Genomic DNA, 15,138 nt, shown 5'->3' with positions numbered 1-15,138 from the left:
GTCATCTTTCCCTTCCTAGCCGCAGGAGGCTTTTGAGGTGCTGAGCCCACTGGGCTCAGGGACCTGCCCTAGGGAAGCGTGGCCGAGGAGCCCTGGTTCCCACCCTGCCATGTGCAGGTGACTTGCCTGGGGACTCTGCCAGCAGATTCCTATGCAGCAGGTGACCAGCAAGTGAGGGCGCAGTCTCCATCTGCAACCAACACACAGGTGCAGGGCAACTTTTCGTGGCAGGGTTCAGTTAGGAATCCCAGGCACGTCCCGGCTTTTGAGACTTTTTTTTTTTTTTTTTAAAACATATTTGGTACAGGATCTCACTACTCAGCTCGGACTCATAGTGATCCTCCTGTTTCAGTTTCCTCAGCACTGGGATTATAAGTATGTGCCACCACACCTTGACTCAGTTGCTGGCTCAGTGTGCCTGGGGGCGGGGACAATGTGGCATGTGGTACCAGGGATCGAACCCTGGTCCCTGCACTTGCCTAAGCAGGTGCATAGTCTGCTGAGGTATCTTGCTGGCCCTTGAGACTTTTAACACTTATGCTTACATAAAACTTCTGAATTTCTGGCTCCTCTTATTGAACTGCAGCACCTGATCATGGGCCTGGCACTGTCACAGGACAACCTCAGGCAGGGCCTGAGAGGCAGCTGCTCTCTGAGGGGACTGAGTTTTCTGGGTTGTAGCCTGCCCCCTGCAGACTTTTCAATCTGCAATCCTCCACCCCATGTTCTTAGCATGCTCGTCTTAGATGGGCAATGGGAAGTCGAGGCAGTGAACTCTATATGCCTCAGGTAGGGAGTACACGGCCTGGAAGGTGACTCAGGTAAGTGAGGGGACAGGAGGAGCAGGACCCGGACACAACTTCTGCGATGCAAACTCCAGGACTGCGTGCTGGGCTTGGAGGGCAATGTGGGTGCTGGCTGAGACTGACTGGTATATGCAGCAGGGGCCCGGTGTGGAGGTGGAAGCCTCTGAATTCCTGTAAAAGTCAAAGGGAACGACAGAGGGTGTCTTTTACTCATTCAGTTCATTTATTAAGAGCAAAAGTTGGGCCATCCCATCTGTGTGATATTGCAAATGAAAAGTCACGTACATACTAAGGAGACTCCAAAGAGCTGAGAGCCTTTCAACAGTACAGAGCCATAGGTTACAAAATTAAAATACAAAGGATCCCTCCAGATTTGGCAGGAAACAAGTACAATATGAGGAGGCCTGGAATGGAAGGGCACTTACTTTTCAATAAGGCAGTTACAAAATGGACAAGAAAACCCCCAAAACCCATACCCCAAGATACACTCTGATGAGCCTAACAGAGAGCAGTGATGTAAAAGAGAGAAATGAAAGCAACTGAAGGGGGTGTGTTGAGACATAAGCTGTAGAAAACAACCAATCACAGACATTTCTGCCATAGGACGAGGTCCCACCTTCTCCATCCATGCTGGAATCCACCCCGAAATACCAGACCAACACAACCCTTCCTACCCGGGTACTGGGAGACAGACCGCAACAGTGAAAGGAATACAAAGGCACCCCTGAAGCACCGCACCCCGGGCACAATCCTGAGCTCACTGCCCCTCAGCTCCATTCATTGCCTGGCCCAGTGATGGACTGGAAACTGCACCATGAGAACTCTACCTGGGTGGCAGAAGTTGGGCTGAGAGGTCACAGCCCCAGCCCACTTCACGAGAATTCAAGTTCTAGGACACCACCATGCCTCCCAGGAGGGCCCTGAATCCTGATCTTAACCTGGAGGCTAGATCTGTTCCTCCCTATTGCTCACTTTGCAAAACTCAGCTGGCCTAGTGATGTCACTCAGCCTTGGGTTCTTGGTCCAGGAGTAGAACCGTGTTGGCTCTGAGGACTTGTCTTTCACAACGGCTCAGAAATCTGAGGGTCACTTACCTTAGGCTGCTTGAGTGAACCTGCAAATGAGAGAACAGTGCTGGCAGCAAGCACAGAGGAGGCCAGGCCAGGCCGCACAGTGCTGACAGACCCTGCTGAACTCTGCTTCCTCATTAGCTAAGACTGGAAGACTGACATTGGCAGCCTTGAAGGACTTTCCAGCTTGAAGGGCTAGCACTCCTGACACCTAGCGCCCTACCCCACTCCCTCAAGCTTTGTTTTCTCAGTTCAAACCCAGTGTGAAGTCCTTCCAGGAATGAAGGCAAAGCTTCCAGCAGCCACAGAACCTTTACACTCCACGCAAAGTACCAGTATTATCTTCAAGTCTAGCTGAAGCTTTTCCTACTCATGTTATAAGCATTAGTGCTTGTGGGGGAAGTGCAGAACTAAGGCCTCAGCTGTCTTAAGTTATTTCTTAGTAGCCCCTCCTCCAATACTTCAATAGCTTTTGTAAGAACAAGCCAGGATAAACCTAGCTGATGGGATTCTCTGAAAATTCCCCAATGAAGAGCTCAGCAGGATCAGTGCTCAGGGAGCAGGCTAGGCAGGGCACCAAAATGTCTGTGTCCTAGCTCCTTTCTGCGGATAGTAATGTAATGCCATGGGACGGTGGCAGGAGTCAGATCCCTGGCCAAGATGAAAGCTTTCTCCACTTGGCCCCCACGGGGCAGAGACTAAGATGGAAATTACAGAGAATGCAGAAGAGCCAGAGGTTTACTGAGACAGAACAGGCTTCTCTGAGAGGTAGTGAGTTCTCTGTCCTCAGAGATGTGTGAGCCCAGGCTGCTCCCCGGTGGGGACTGCTGCAGGACAATGTCAGCACCTATGGGGAGGCTGCACTGGATGAGTCACGGCCCTTTCCCAGTCTTTGGATGTGGTCGCTGCCATGGCTAGGAGCACCTTGCCCGCTCTCACAGTGGGACACCCATTTCAGTAGGCAAAGCCCTGTAGAAAGTCCTCCCTTCCTGTCCTTTGCACCAGGCAGCTGGCCTGCAGGACAGTGATAGAAAAGTCCCTACAAAATAACAGCCCAAGTGCCAAGGACAGCTGTGACATTCCATCTGCAAGCATCACTAACACGGTTTCCGAGAGGACAGCAGCGAGTCCTTAGCTACAACAGGAACATCCCGCAGCTGTAACACATGCGGGAAATTCCTCTTCATTTTATACCACCAGTCTCAAATCCTTTGGTTTTTAATCTTTTGCAAGATTCAGCTCTGATCATTTTCACAAGCTGCTGCCAACCTAAGAGTTTGTTCCCTGGCATAAGAAGCCTGTCCAATTGTACTTTTAAAATCTCGAGACAGAAGGACACAAACGGTAGTTTCCACGTGGCCTCCTTTGGGGCACAGGAAAGAGCCATACCAGGCGGGGGTGGAGGCAGGAACCGTACTCTTTAAGGAAATGACAATGCCAGCTCTGACGTCCCAATTCCAGTTTGCCCAGAGAGACCGGAAGGCAATGCCGCGAAGCCAGGTGGGGGAAGCGCAAGAGTTCTCCACAGGTGGCATAAAAATGCAGCAGCCAAGATGAGTCCTGCGTTCCCCAAACCCACTGCTCCCTGAAGCGGGGCGCTGTGGCTTTGCGGGCCTGGCTGCTGCGCATCGGCAGAAGTCTCCTGCCCATGGATAAAGCCACCAGAAGCTGCAGAGGAGGCTAAGGCAAGTGGCGCAGTGGTTGGATGAAAGTACAGACTCTTGGGCGTGAGGAAAGTACTTGGAACAGCTTTGTCTTTTATCCCTCCTGATCTATTTTAAAGAATTGGAAAGAAAACCACAACCTCCCCTTTCCCGAAACAGCCCCCATCAGAGAAAAGGCAGCGAGGGACTCTCGTGCACAGAGCTGGGCTGAAGTGGAGCCCTCTCCAGGTTTGGCTGGAGCAGCTTCATCGTTGCAGACACACCCGAGTGGCCGCGCACATGCCATTCTTGTTAGGTTGGAATGGACTGCTCTCGTGCAACCCGGAAAAGACCGGCTGTCCAACTTTGGCCCAGTCTGCATGCCTGCAATTTCAGTTTAAATACTAGACAGGTATGCTTCCTTCCTCCATACGACACAGACACTGCCATGGAGTGGAGGTGGGTCCCACCTGTCCCCAACACCAGCCCCTAATGAGCTTCTTGATGCCCACGTCAGCACCCAGCAGCTATTAAATAGGAAGACAGTCTCTACATAGGTCCAGAGTCCGAGTGACCCCCGCGATGGCGAGAGTCCTTGAGAGGCCTTTCACAACCAGAGTGCCAAAGCGGGGCTGCGCCTGGTCCAGAGTATATTCTACGCACACCCACTATTATGTGTTTTAAGAGGCTGCAACCTGCTAGACATGCATTTTGAACACTGATAAAAGCTTTGCTGCAATGGAACACAATGCATTTTAGCGACAGCGGTGGCCCTGTCCCCATTCCCCAAAAGATGGCGCTGTGCTGCACAGAACTGAGACCTTCAGACTTCCACCCATCCGAGTAGGCGTGGCTTTGCGTGGTCCACACCGCCCTGGCAAGGTGTCTGTGGACACCGAACTCTCCTCGGGCCAAGCTGCCCGTTGCTCCTTTTATTGTTTAAGGCTTAAGAAATAACTCACATGGAAACTGGGTAGGACAGCAACACCCCTGACGATAACATTCGTCAAGATAGAAATCGGAACCCAAATACTCTTCTTTTTCTGCCATCCGCCTATCCGCATCTGCTGCCCTCCACAGACCGATTACAGCACTTTGCAAAAGCGAACTTCTGGATATAAAGCTTTGTTTTCACAGGGTACTTTGGCTCAGAATTAGACAGAAGAATCTGACGTATTGAACAATGACAAAAAAAAAGTCAGAAATGATGAATACTTTAAGAATGACTTTAGTCATCTTTCTCCCTAGGAGGGAGGCAAGGTCTTCATAGAGCTGAGCGCCAGGCAGCACGGACCTCTGCTGCTCAAACTCATGCTCTGCTGTGAGGCCGAGCCCGGGGGCCCATGCCCCCCAGACCGCTGGCTTTCCTGGTGCGAACAGCACGGGCCTCGGCAGGACTGGTGGCCGTGAGCTAGGGATGAATACCTCTGAAGACGTGAGCCCCAGCCACTAACTCTCTATTTGTCAAAGTCCGACTGCCTAGGAGCACTGCTCAAGTTACGCTGCAGGACCTCACCCTAAAGAACAGCCTGGAGCGGCGTGTGACAGACCTTCCTGTGTGGATGCTGGCCGTCGTGCCCAGAACCCCAGCAGTGCTGCCTTGCGCATGTGACCACTTGCCCTGCAGTCCCACTGCAATCGCGTGCTGGTACCTGAGGCTGCCTGCACACCCAGCAGGTGAGCAGCAGCGAATGACAGGAATGCAGAGGGCTCAGGAACGAGTGGAGTGAGGCAGACACTGCCGGGCTGGTACAGCTGGGACAGCTTAGTTAGCCCACAACACTGGGCTGTGCTGGAGGGGTGAAGGTGCAGGGCAACAGAGGGGCACCAGTGTCTAGCAGGTGTGCTAATAACAGACAAAGCCTATGAGGGGGGGCAGTCCCAATCTGGGTCTGCACTTGCTGTCCCTCCCAGACCCTTATGCAGGTGACAGCCCGGGGCTCCAAAGGGATGGCTCAGACCCTGTATCCCACAGAGCTGACGTCATGCTTTGCTGAGTGCTGCAATACATAATTTTAAGTTCTTTTTATGATCCTGTTTTTACAGTCCAGTAGTTACCTTAAAAGAATGTCTTTCTATACATATGCTGAATGAGAATATAATCTCCTGACCAAAAAGATTTACAGTATTCACCAAACTTTTTTATTTACAATAAAATTAACAGTCTTTGTGGGCGTGCACGCAGCAGGGGTCACCTGTGTGCCAGGCCTGAGGCCGCACTCCTCCAGGGCGCCGCCCTCACTCGAGCTGCTTGCTGCTCTCCGACTTCTGCTCCAGTCTGCTCTTGTTACTCTTCACCATGTAGATGAAGTAGGCCAGGGTCTCCTTCTCATTCACAGGTATGTTCCTGAAGTGTCGGCTGACCGTCTACAGGAAAATCAAAACAACGACCCAAAGTCCCTCAGACCATGCATACGTTAGGGTAACAAACTCTAACTCGTGCAACGCGGGGACACAGTGTGTCCGGCAGGATGGAGGGATCCACAAGGAGCGTGGAGCTCCCTGTGCTGCTGCAGAACCCACAGTGCCCTCCTTCTTCTCACCTCTGCCAGCAACATGCCCTGGGAGCATTCTCCCTCACCGGCAGCTGGATACCCACCCTGGGTGTCAAACGAACAGTCGTTGAATAGATGGAAGCAACTAAGACCAAGAACTCCACAGAGCAGGTAACTGCTTGAGGGAAGATAATGGACTTGAAGGAAAATGTATCATTGATTGCATAATCCTAGTCCCTTCTTTTTTTTGGGTGGACAGGTGGCACTGGGGATCAAACTTAGGGTCGTCGCATTCAACTACATCCCCAGCTTTTTTTTTTTTTTTGGTCTTCTTGAGACAAGATCTTGCTTGTGCAGCTCAGGCTGGCCCTAAGCTCACTCTGTAACCCAGGCTAATCTCAAACTCACAAGGATGCTCCTGCCTCTGCTTCCTAAGTGCTGAGATTACAGGTGTGCGCCACTATGCCTGACCTTCCCCAGCACTTTTCACATTTATTTTGAGACAGGGTCTTGCTACATCACCCAGACTGGGCTTGAAATCAAGATTCCCTCCTTCAGCCTGGAGTTACGGGTGTGTGCACTATGCCCACATCTCCTTTACCTTCCACAATGAGACCTGAGAATGCAGAGTCCCTCTTCCCCCCCTTCTCTTGGCCCTTGCACCAGGAGTGAAAGCTACTGGTATGGTTTGTGTCTGAAGCCTCATGTAGTCATGGGGCAGCTTCTAGCGTTTATGATTAATTCACAATCCAATGCTGGCATTAGGGGTGTGAGTGCTGCCCCCAGCCCTGGGGCAGGTAGCCTGAATGCAACACCAGGAAGGGAGCGAGGCTTGCTAGCAGCTGAAGCTGCTGTTCCTTCCTTTCACTCTTTGCTGTTTTCTGCTGCCATGAAAGGCTGCCCTCTGCCCTGTGCTGCTCTGCCTTGGAGCCAGCTGAGCAGGGACTGAAGCCTCCACTCACTGTGAGCTATATAAACCTTTCCTGCCTTCATTTTGGAGGTTGGGTACTTTGTCCCAGCAATGAGAGAAAAGTAACTGAGACAGCTGTTATCTTCAAAGAGGAAAGGCTCATATGTCCCCGTGTTTTATCTGGATATTGGTGAAGGAAAGGCTTAAGAAAGATAGCAGTGAGAAACCTCTCGAAGAAGACCCCCACCCCTCCAAGCCACGAGGCTTTGAGGAGATCACCAAAGGAATGAAGCTGATGGGGACAGATAAAAAGAAAACTAACAAGCGGTTATCTCAGGAAGGTAGAGCTGTCATTTTCTTATTGTTCCCAAGTTCCTGCAGGAGGCAGAAAAACAGCAAGATGAGAAAGTGAGTGTGGGGGTGCACGTCTGTAGTGCCCACTACTCAGGAGGCTGAGGCAGGAGGGCTGCCTTAACCCAGGATTCGAGGCCCAGCCTGACATCACAGCAAGAGTCTATCTCAAAAACAAACAAACAAACAAAGGCAATGAGAGAAAACATGCAAATGCCAAGGGAGAACCCTGCCCTCCAAATTGTGTCAGGATGTTAGGGCAGATAAAAATTTTCTTAGGTATCGTTGATTATATACTTCAATTGCCAAACCCAGGGGAGAAATCAAGGAAGAAGAAAAGGAAATAAAGAAATTCTGCCCCTGTAGGACATTGGCAAAGGTTTTGGGGATGACTGAGCTGACAACTCTGATGTGCAGAAAGAACCATGCTATAGGCAATCACCCACAGAAGACACAAAAGCCAACACTCGGGGCTGAGAATCAGGAGTCCTGCTCCCAGCTCGGGTGACTTTTCTCCCTCTGCCATATGCTGTCCTGGCCTAAAGCTGTGAGAGCCTGAATTCTGCTAGAGGCCAGGCAGCCGCCACCAGAGCTATGGAGATCACACTCTGAGGACTCACCCTGCAGGCAGGAGGCACAGAGCGGGCCCCTCTTCGTCTACCTACCTCTGCTAACTGGGCCTTGTTAAAGCCTGGTCTGGTCTGCAGCTTGTAGTGCCGCTTGTATCGCCGGAGAGTGTTCACCTGCAGCTGGAACAGGTCGACCTAGGGAGGAGACATAGGTCAGTCCTCACCTGACTAGCCGGGACTCGCGAGGACCCCTGTGCCCAGCAGATCCTAGGTGGGGTGAGGGCGGGGATGGCTGGGAAAGTCTTGGAAATCACCCCCTGAGGACTAGCGACTGGCAAGGAGGTGGGCTGGTCCCATGCTGCTGGTGGGAGCAGTGAGGCATAAGCTAGGGAGGGGCAGTGAGGGGAGAGAGGAGGATGGGAAGCAGAGGGGAGCAGACTGTGAGCACAAGGGTCAGGGTGAGGATGGCTAGGGCTGAGCATGCGGCACGGGGTGCTGTCTGGGGAAGCAGGAGGAGCCATTTCAGGTGGACAGGTGTGGGCTCAGGAAGGCAGAACTGGGAGGGGAGACTGGCGGGGGTGGGGTGCCAGCAATGATCCTCAAGTGAATGATGTGGTTGGGGGGTTGTGGAGGGTGATGGGCCTGAAGCAGGCATGGGTGGGCATGAAGGACAGCGGGGACAAAGGTAATGTCTGAGAGGTTCTTCCCTAGGCCCAGCCTCAGGCATCAGAATTCTTAACAGTCCTCCAGAGACAGCTCAAAAGCTACCACCAGGTGAAAAGGCCAGGTCTCTGCAGATGCTTGGACAAGAGAGGAAGGGCCATGTGGTCTGTTCTGACATAGGAAGACAGGGAAGCTACGCAGTCAGGAAACAGTGAGGGTCCAGAGCGCGGAGCTGCCTTTACCTGCCTCTACAAGATGCTCTTGCTTCAGGCAGGTGGGCAGCACTTAAAAACAAAACGAGTGATCAATACGAGGGACCAGGGGCCTTCAGTGGTTTCAGACACCCCTCAATACCCCCTTTTTTGGGGTGAAAGGCATTTAGAAACCAAATACATCTTTACAAAATGATAATGCCACAGGCGACAGGTGGACACTGTAAACTCGTGTTGGAAAAGGAGACACGGGGAGGGCAGAAAGAAAGGTTTGATTTCGAAGGTGTTCCCCCGCCTTCCCACGAAGGCCCACTTGCTCTTTCTGCTTCTGCGCAGTCATTTTTACGCTGAGCGCTAACAGGCAGTCGCATTATGAAATATTCATGCACCAAATATTCAGTGCAGTACACTAGAAACGGTTCTTCTTTTGCTGAGTCTTAAGCGGAAACAATTTAGATAGAAAGAAAGCCCAATATTCTTTCCAGCAGCCTCACACAATACACAGGGTACCCTGAGGAAAGGAACCTTCCAGGAGGGAGGCCGAGATCGAATGGTCTAGTGCGGTGGTGTGGTGCTGCATTTGGGATGATTCTGACCCCCAGTGGCAATGTCTCGGGGCCTTTCTGATTGTCACAGCACAGGGGTGGTGTGACTGGCGTCTAGATGGTGTAGGCCAGGGACTCCGCTAAATGTCCTGCAGTGCAGGGGACAGTCTCACCCCAAAGTTATCTGGCACCAAATGACAACAGTGCCAGGGCTGGGGGACTGGTTTAGGACTGATCCTGAAGTGAATCTTTGGTGGTCATGGTAACAGATCATGGCAGAAAATCAGAGCTGGTAAGAAGCAATGGTTTCCACCAGAAAACAGAAGGGAGACTACCTTGGCACACACTCAATCTCTAAGCTTGAAGGCTAGGGCTGGGGAGATGGCTCAGTAGAATAAGCGCTTGCCTGCCAAGTGCCAGGGCCTGAGTTCAGTCCCTGGTTCCATCAAAAAAAGAAAAAAAGCAAAGCTTGAAGGCTTCGAAAAATCGACATTGCGATTGTCCTGAAGCATGCCAGTGGCTTTTGGAAGAAAGCAGTGTGGCTATTAGAAAGGGCACAAGGCTGGGCCCCTGAAGTACACACGCGACCCGAATCTCTGTGCCTGTCTAAACAATGACAGTGCAGCCAGACCAGGTGTCCCCACTTCCCACCCCGAGTCAGTCAGTCAGTGCTACTACAATGCTATGATTCACTTTTCAAATAAACCACAGCAAAACAAAGGGGACTGAGGTTGCTCTCAGCCCCAAAAGCTGCCAGACCAGGAGGATTGATTAGAACCACTCTTCCCTCCTCGTCGGCTGAATTTCTGGCCTTTACCTCAGGAATGTCAGTGTCATGCTCCGGAGAGTCCCCGCCATCATCGCTTGTCTTCCTCTTCCTTTTATTTCGGACGCTCTGAATGAAATTTTTGTGGAAATCACAGATGTACAGGTGCCTCACCTGAGGGAAGAAATAACAGTCAGAGTTGCCAATTCTGTGGAAAGCAACAGGTCGCTGTCAAACTACGGGACTTAGTTTCTTTTTCTTTCTTTGCTGAACTGGGGATTGAACTCAGACCCTTGTGCTTGCCACGGAAGCGCTCATTCTACTGAGCCATCTCCCCAGCCCCTGGACTTAAGTTTCTTTTTTCTGTTTTTGCGGAACTGGGGATTGAACTCAGACCCTTGCACTTGCCAGGGAAGCGCTTATTCTACTGAGCCATCTCCCCGGCCCTGGACATAGTTTCTTAACAAGGCATTGATGGGAGTTAAAGAAAACCAAGAGTTAGACGGCAGTGTTCAGAAGCTTGCCATTGGCGTTCAAGACAAGCAACACACGAACAGAGCTGAGGGGGTCGCCAGATGGGAGAGGCTCCTAAGTGTGTACAAGGCCCTGGCTTTTATCGTTAGCATCACCACTACCACCGCTGCAACGACATCCAAGTCAGGAAGGCCAAGGCAGGAGCACTGCAAGTTTTTGGATTTTTTCTGCTACCAGAATCAAACTTGTGCCCTTGTAACTTGCCAGGCAGGCAGTGTGCTGCTGAGCTATATCCATGGCTCCTAGCCCTGCAAGTTGAGAGTAGGCCAAGCAACTTAAGAGACAGGGAGACCCTGTGTAAAAGAAAAAACAAAAACAAAAAGAAAAGGAAAATTAAAGGGTTGGGGATATAGTCCAGTGTGAGGGCCCTGAGTTCAATCTTTACCACTGCCAAAGAAACAAACAACGAAAAGAAATACACAAAGGAAAGGCAAATGCCAGAGCGTACTACAGACCAAGTCTGCGGAATGGGGAAGACCCAGATGACAGGGCCTTAGCAAAGGAAGAGGGTGCTCAGGGAGAGGCCCTGACCCAGAGGGAGGTTGGCATAGGGCCCACGCCCACAAACGCACAGTGGATGGGAGGGTGAAGGCCCCCATGTGGGGGTGGAAGGAGAGATGCCGGTTGAGGGCAGCGTGACTCCCCTCAGAAGGACAGGGCTTTCAAGGCAGGGAGCGACATACAGTGATCAGGAGGCCTACAGAGTTTCCGACCTTCAGTGTGGTGGGGAGGAAGAAAGCACGGGCATCCCATCCGACACAACATAAGTGACAGCACGGTAGCTCTCTGGACAACTACTTCTGTGCATCGGGTGCAGTTCCTGCACGACCTCACACTCGGTCCACAGAGAAGTGGAAATTCTCCCACAGTGGACCCACATAAAAAGGGTGATACTCTCGCCCATCTTCTACAGGCTGGAGGCGTATCAGTACATAAACGTGCCAGAAACAGCTAGAATGGGGACGTGTCTTTACTTAAGAACGGGGTTGTCTGGAGGAACCATCCAAAACCCTCATGGGAGTTGAGCGCCTGTGTAAATGACTTGGGGTTGCTGATATTGAAACAGATGTGGCGCAAATGTTCTGAATCTGAGTTTATTCCTTAAATGCTAAAGATAAAAGTAAGCGAACAGGAAATCGCATCGATCAGTTCAGGCCTTTTTATGAAGAAAATAATGAAAACTTTTTCAGATGAATTATCACTTTCATGTGGTCAGATTACTGAGTAACAACAACTTTCACATATACTGCCATGGTATCCTGTGGACGGCAGGCACGGAGAAATGCAGATGTGTCAGTACAGGCCAGTGACAAGCCTGGTGGGACACGAGCAGACCAAAAAGCTTTGTTTGGGAGATTTCAGGTCGTCACAGTAGAATAATGGGAGTGCTGGCTAGAAGAGAACTTCAGCTGGGCATGGTGGTGCATGCCTATAATCCCAGCATTTGAGGCTGAAGCAGGAGGAGCACTGAGAGTTCAAGGTCAGCCTGGACCAGCCTGAACTGCATAGTGAAGCCCTGGCTCAAAAAGACCAAAAAAGAGTAAGAGGAAAAAAAAGAAGAGGAGGAGGAGAAGGAGGAGGAAAAGAAGGAATTGGAAGAGCGAAGAAGAGAAAGAGGAGGAGGAAGAGGAGGAGGAGGGGGAAGAAGAGGAAGAAGAGGAGGAGACTTTAGCAATCCCTAATGCAACCCCTCTGGCTTCAATTGCATTGTCTAGAGGGATTGACTGAGATCCCCCAGAGCAGAGAAATGGTCTCCCAAGGTCATCTGGGTCTGTTGACCCCAGGTATGTGTCTCTATCTATCCAATGTTTTTTTTTTTTGTGTGTGTGTGTGTGGTTAGCTCAGCCCACCTTGGGGGCAGGGCTGGCGTGACATGTAGTGCTGGGGATCAAACTGAACCTCACTTGCCTAAGCAGGCACTTTAGACTGCTCAGCTACCTCCCTGGCCCTATCCAAGTATTTTCCTTTGTATTCTCTTTTTACTTTCATTTTTTTTCATTAGTATATGGCTACAGTATACTATGACTGCATTCACTGTGGTGAGGGGTACATGTACCCCAGCTTAATTCTTTTATTCCCTTTCTACTATACTATCTTCAATTTTGACTTTTCTCTAGGAAAATAAAAAAAGCAGGAATATATCAATTGGAGAATATTGCAAGGATGTTAAACCTTAGTAAATCACAGGTCACCACCAATGTCTATGCAAAATAAAACTACCCGTGTTGCATTTTTGTTGGCACAGTTATTTAGCAAAGTTCTCTGCTACATTTTTTTTTTTTTTTTTGCGGAACCAGGGATTGAACTCAGGCCCTTGCACCTGCCAGGGAAGCACTTATTCCACTGAGCCATCTCCCTGGCCCCAATTTTTTTCTTCTTCTTCTTTTTTTTTTTTTTTTTAAAAAAAAAAAACAAGATACACAGTCACTGCATCTCTGTAACCATTTTCCCTACATACTGCCTTTTCTGAAATGTCAGAGCTCAGCGTCCTCTGGGGCTGGGCTTGGGAGCAGGTGAGTGCTAGCTTTCACGTTGTTTTCCTGTTTCCCTTTCAGCAACAGCTAAAAATTCTTGTATCACAGCAGTTACTTGGAATTGAATTCCTGCCCAAGCCTGTGAGAATAAAATAGAATTCCTTTCAGAAATAATGACTCCATACCACCACCTTGAAATAAGCTGCAAGTGAAACCCTACCTTTTCAGCAGCGCTACGCTTGGGGGAAAGCCATGCTAGGCGTGGGCTATGGTTCTTCCACACAGTACGTGCAAATTGATCATAGACGTGGTTGGGCCTGAGTTACAGTGGTGAAAATTATCCAGCACTCAAGGGTTTAAAAGGGCTGGGAAATATTATAAGGGGCTCCAGTAAAGGCTATAACAACCCACACTGAAGGCAGCTATTGCTTCCAGGTGCAGCAATGCGTCACTGTTCCACCATTAGATGTTCCACTTCAACACGGGATGGTCAGAGACCATGGAAGTGTCTAGCCACCTGTTTGCTCCTGAGGCATGCATTCACTGACTGACAGATTTGTAGTAAGAAAGCCACTGACTCACTCTCCACCTTTTACAGATAGCAACTTACAATGCAAGACCTGCAAATCTACTTTAATGGTTAACTTCAAATAAAACTGAGGGTAGACTAGACGGGAAAGGCCTGGAAGAAAGGTCAAGATTTATTTACTTAAAGTCTTACTGGTGCTGCACATACAGCTCATCAGCACAGTGCTGACCTGAGAAGCACAAAGTTCTGAGTTCGATTCCTGATACCAATCCCCCCACCCCAAAGTCTTACTAAAGGCTTATGCATTAGGAAATTCGCCAGCCTCTTAGGTGTTGTGTGCACAGACACCACCACTTTCCTGTGTCTGGGGCTCAGTTCCAACTGGAGAATCAGAAGTGGAAAACTGAGCTTCCTTTCAGTGTAACAAGCAGTCTCTGATTTCCCCCCAAATGTGGAGACATTTTGGACCTAAAAGAAAATTGATGTTAACCCTCTAAGCTCCCAACCTACCTGAATATTAAATTTCCCTCCTTCATTAATTTCCAGTTCCTAATTGTGAAGCAGCCACTTACAGCTTGTAGTAACAAATGTCAAACTAAAAAGTTCCTAATTGGTTGACAATAGGCACATCTTCAGAATTGTTAACAAGAAATAGTGCAACCACACAGGAAAGTCTCCTATCATTAGGCGCAAAGCACAGGGCACATTTAAATCTCCACCTCCGCATTTCCAAAGATGCCGCCCCTAAGAAATGGGTTCTCTTTCCCTTCCAGCCACAAGGGCGCCGACAGCCATCTCCCAAGAAATAAGGTTTAGCCTTATTTCTGCAACATCCTAGAAAAACTCATCCCCACAGCTGCCTGCGAAGCCAGCTCGGCGACGCTCTGCAGAAACTGAGGCTGCGGGAGATGGCGAGGGAAGCGCCACCTCTCCGGGTCTGAAGGAGTAACAGGGCTCCTCGCAGGGCCAAGTTGGGCGAGAGTCGAGTCCCTTCCTCACCCCCTCCACAATCCTTGCTTCTTCGTGGGTCAACCCAATCAACCCACCTCTCGGTGCCCTCATCTCTAAACCAAGAAAACAAGCTAGCAACTGCTGTCAGATCTTCCCGGGCAGGCGGGTGTCCTCGAAGCGGCCTCTACCCCACCCCACGCCACCCCAGTCCCCGGGTCTGGGCAGGAGCGCCGGGCAGAGCGGCGCTCCAGCGGCCTTCACGCTCGCGAGTCCAACTCCGGGGTTCTGCAGCTAAGGGGCGGCGAGGCCCAGGGCGGGGAGTCCCGGCCAAAGCCGGGGGACGGGGCCCGGCCGCGGCGCACTCACGCTCTTGTCGATGTCCAGCTTGAGTTTCTTCTGCGAGATGCTCTTCTGGACCCTCTTGCTGAAGGAGGCGTTGCCCGCGGGCCGGACGCAGCGCTCGCCGTCCTCGATGAGGCAGCAGCTCTGGCCGTAGCCCGGGGCGGCGGCGGGGGCGGCAGGGGGCCCTTCGCGGCTGTCCTCCTCCGTGCTGAAGCCGTTCATCTCCCCGCGCCGCGCCGGCCCCGCCGGGGCAGGGTCCCCCGCACGCCACTCCGCGG

General features: G+C 51.0%; 1 protein-coding gene across 1 annotated transcript; it reads right to left on the bottom strand.

Annotated features, from left to right (window-relative positions):
• Positions 1-1,032: 1,032 nt before the first annotated feature.
• Positions 1,033-15,132, bottom strand: Sap30l (SAP30 like). Its single transcript, XM_004629381.2, has 4 exons — positions 14,885-15,132; positions 10,082-10,204; positions 7,941-8,039; positions 1,033-5,886 (listed from the first exon to the last, which is right to left on the bottom strand). Exons 1-4 carry the CDS (start codon positions 15,080-15,082, stop codon positions 5,758-5,760), a joined length of 549 nt encoding a protein of 182 aa, XP_004629438.1. The 5' UTR covers positions 15,083-15,132; the 3' UTR covers positions 1,033-5,757.
• Between the last annotated feature and the right edge of the window lie 6 nt (positions 15,133-15,138).

The sequence above is a fragment of the Octodon degus genome, unplaced genomic scaffold (assembly GCF_000260255.1).
Source record: "Octodon degus isolate 3935 unplaced genomic scaffold, OctDeg1.0 scaffold00029, whole genome shotgun sequence".
Taxonomy (NCBI): Eukaryota; Metazoa; Chordata; class Mammalia; order Rodentia; family Octodontidae; genus Octodon; species Octodon degus.
Note: the sequence above shows the minus strand (reverse complement) of the source record. Positions and strands in the feature narration are given on the sequence as shown.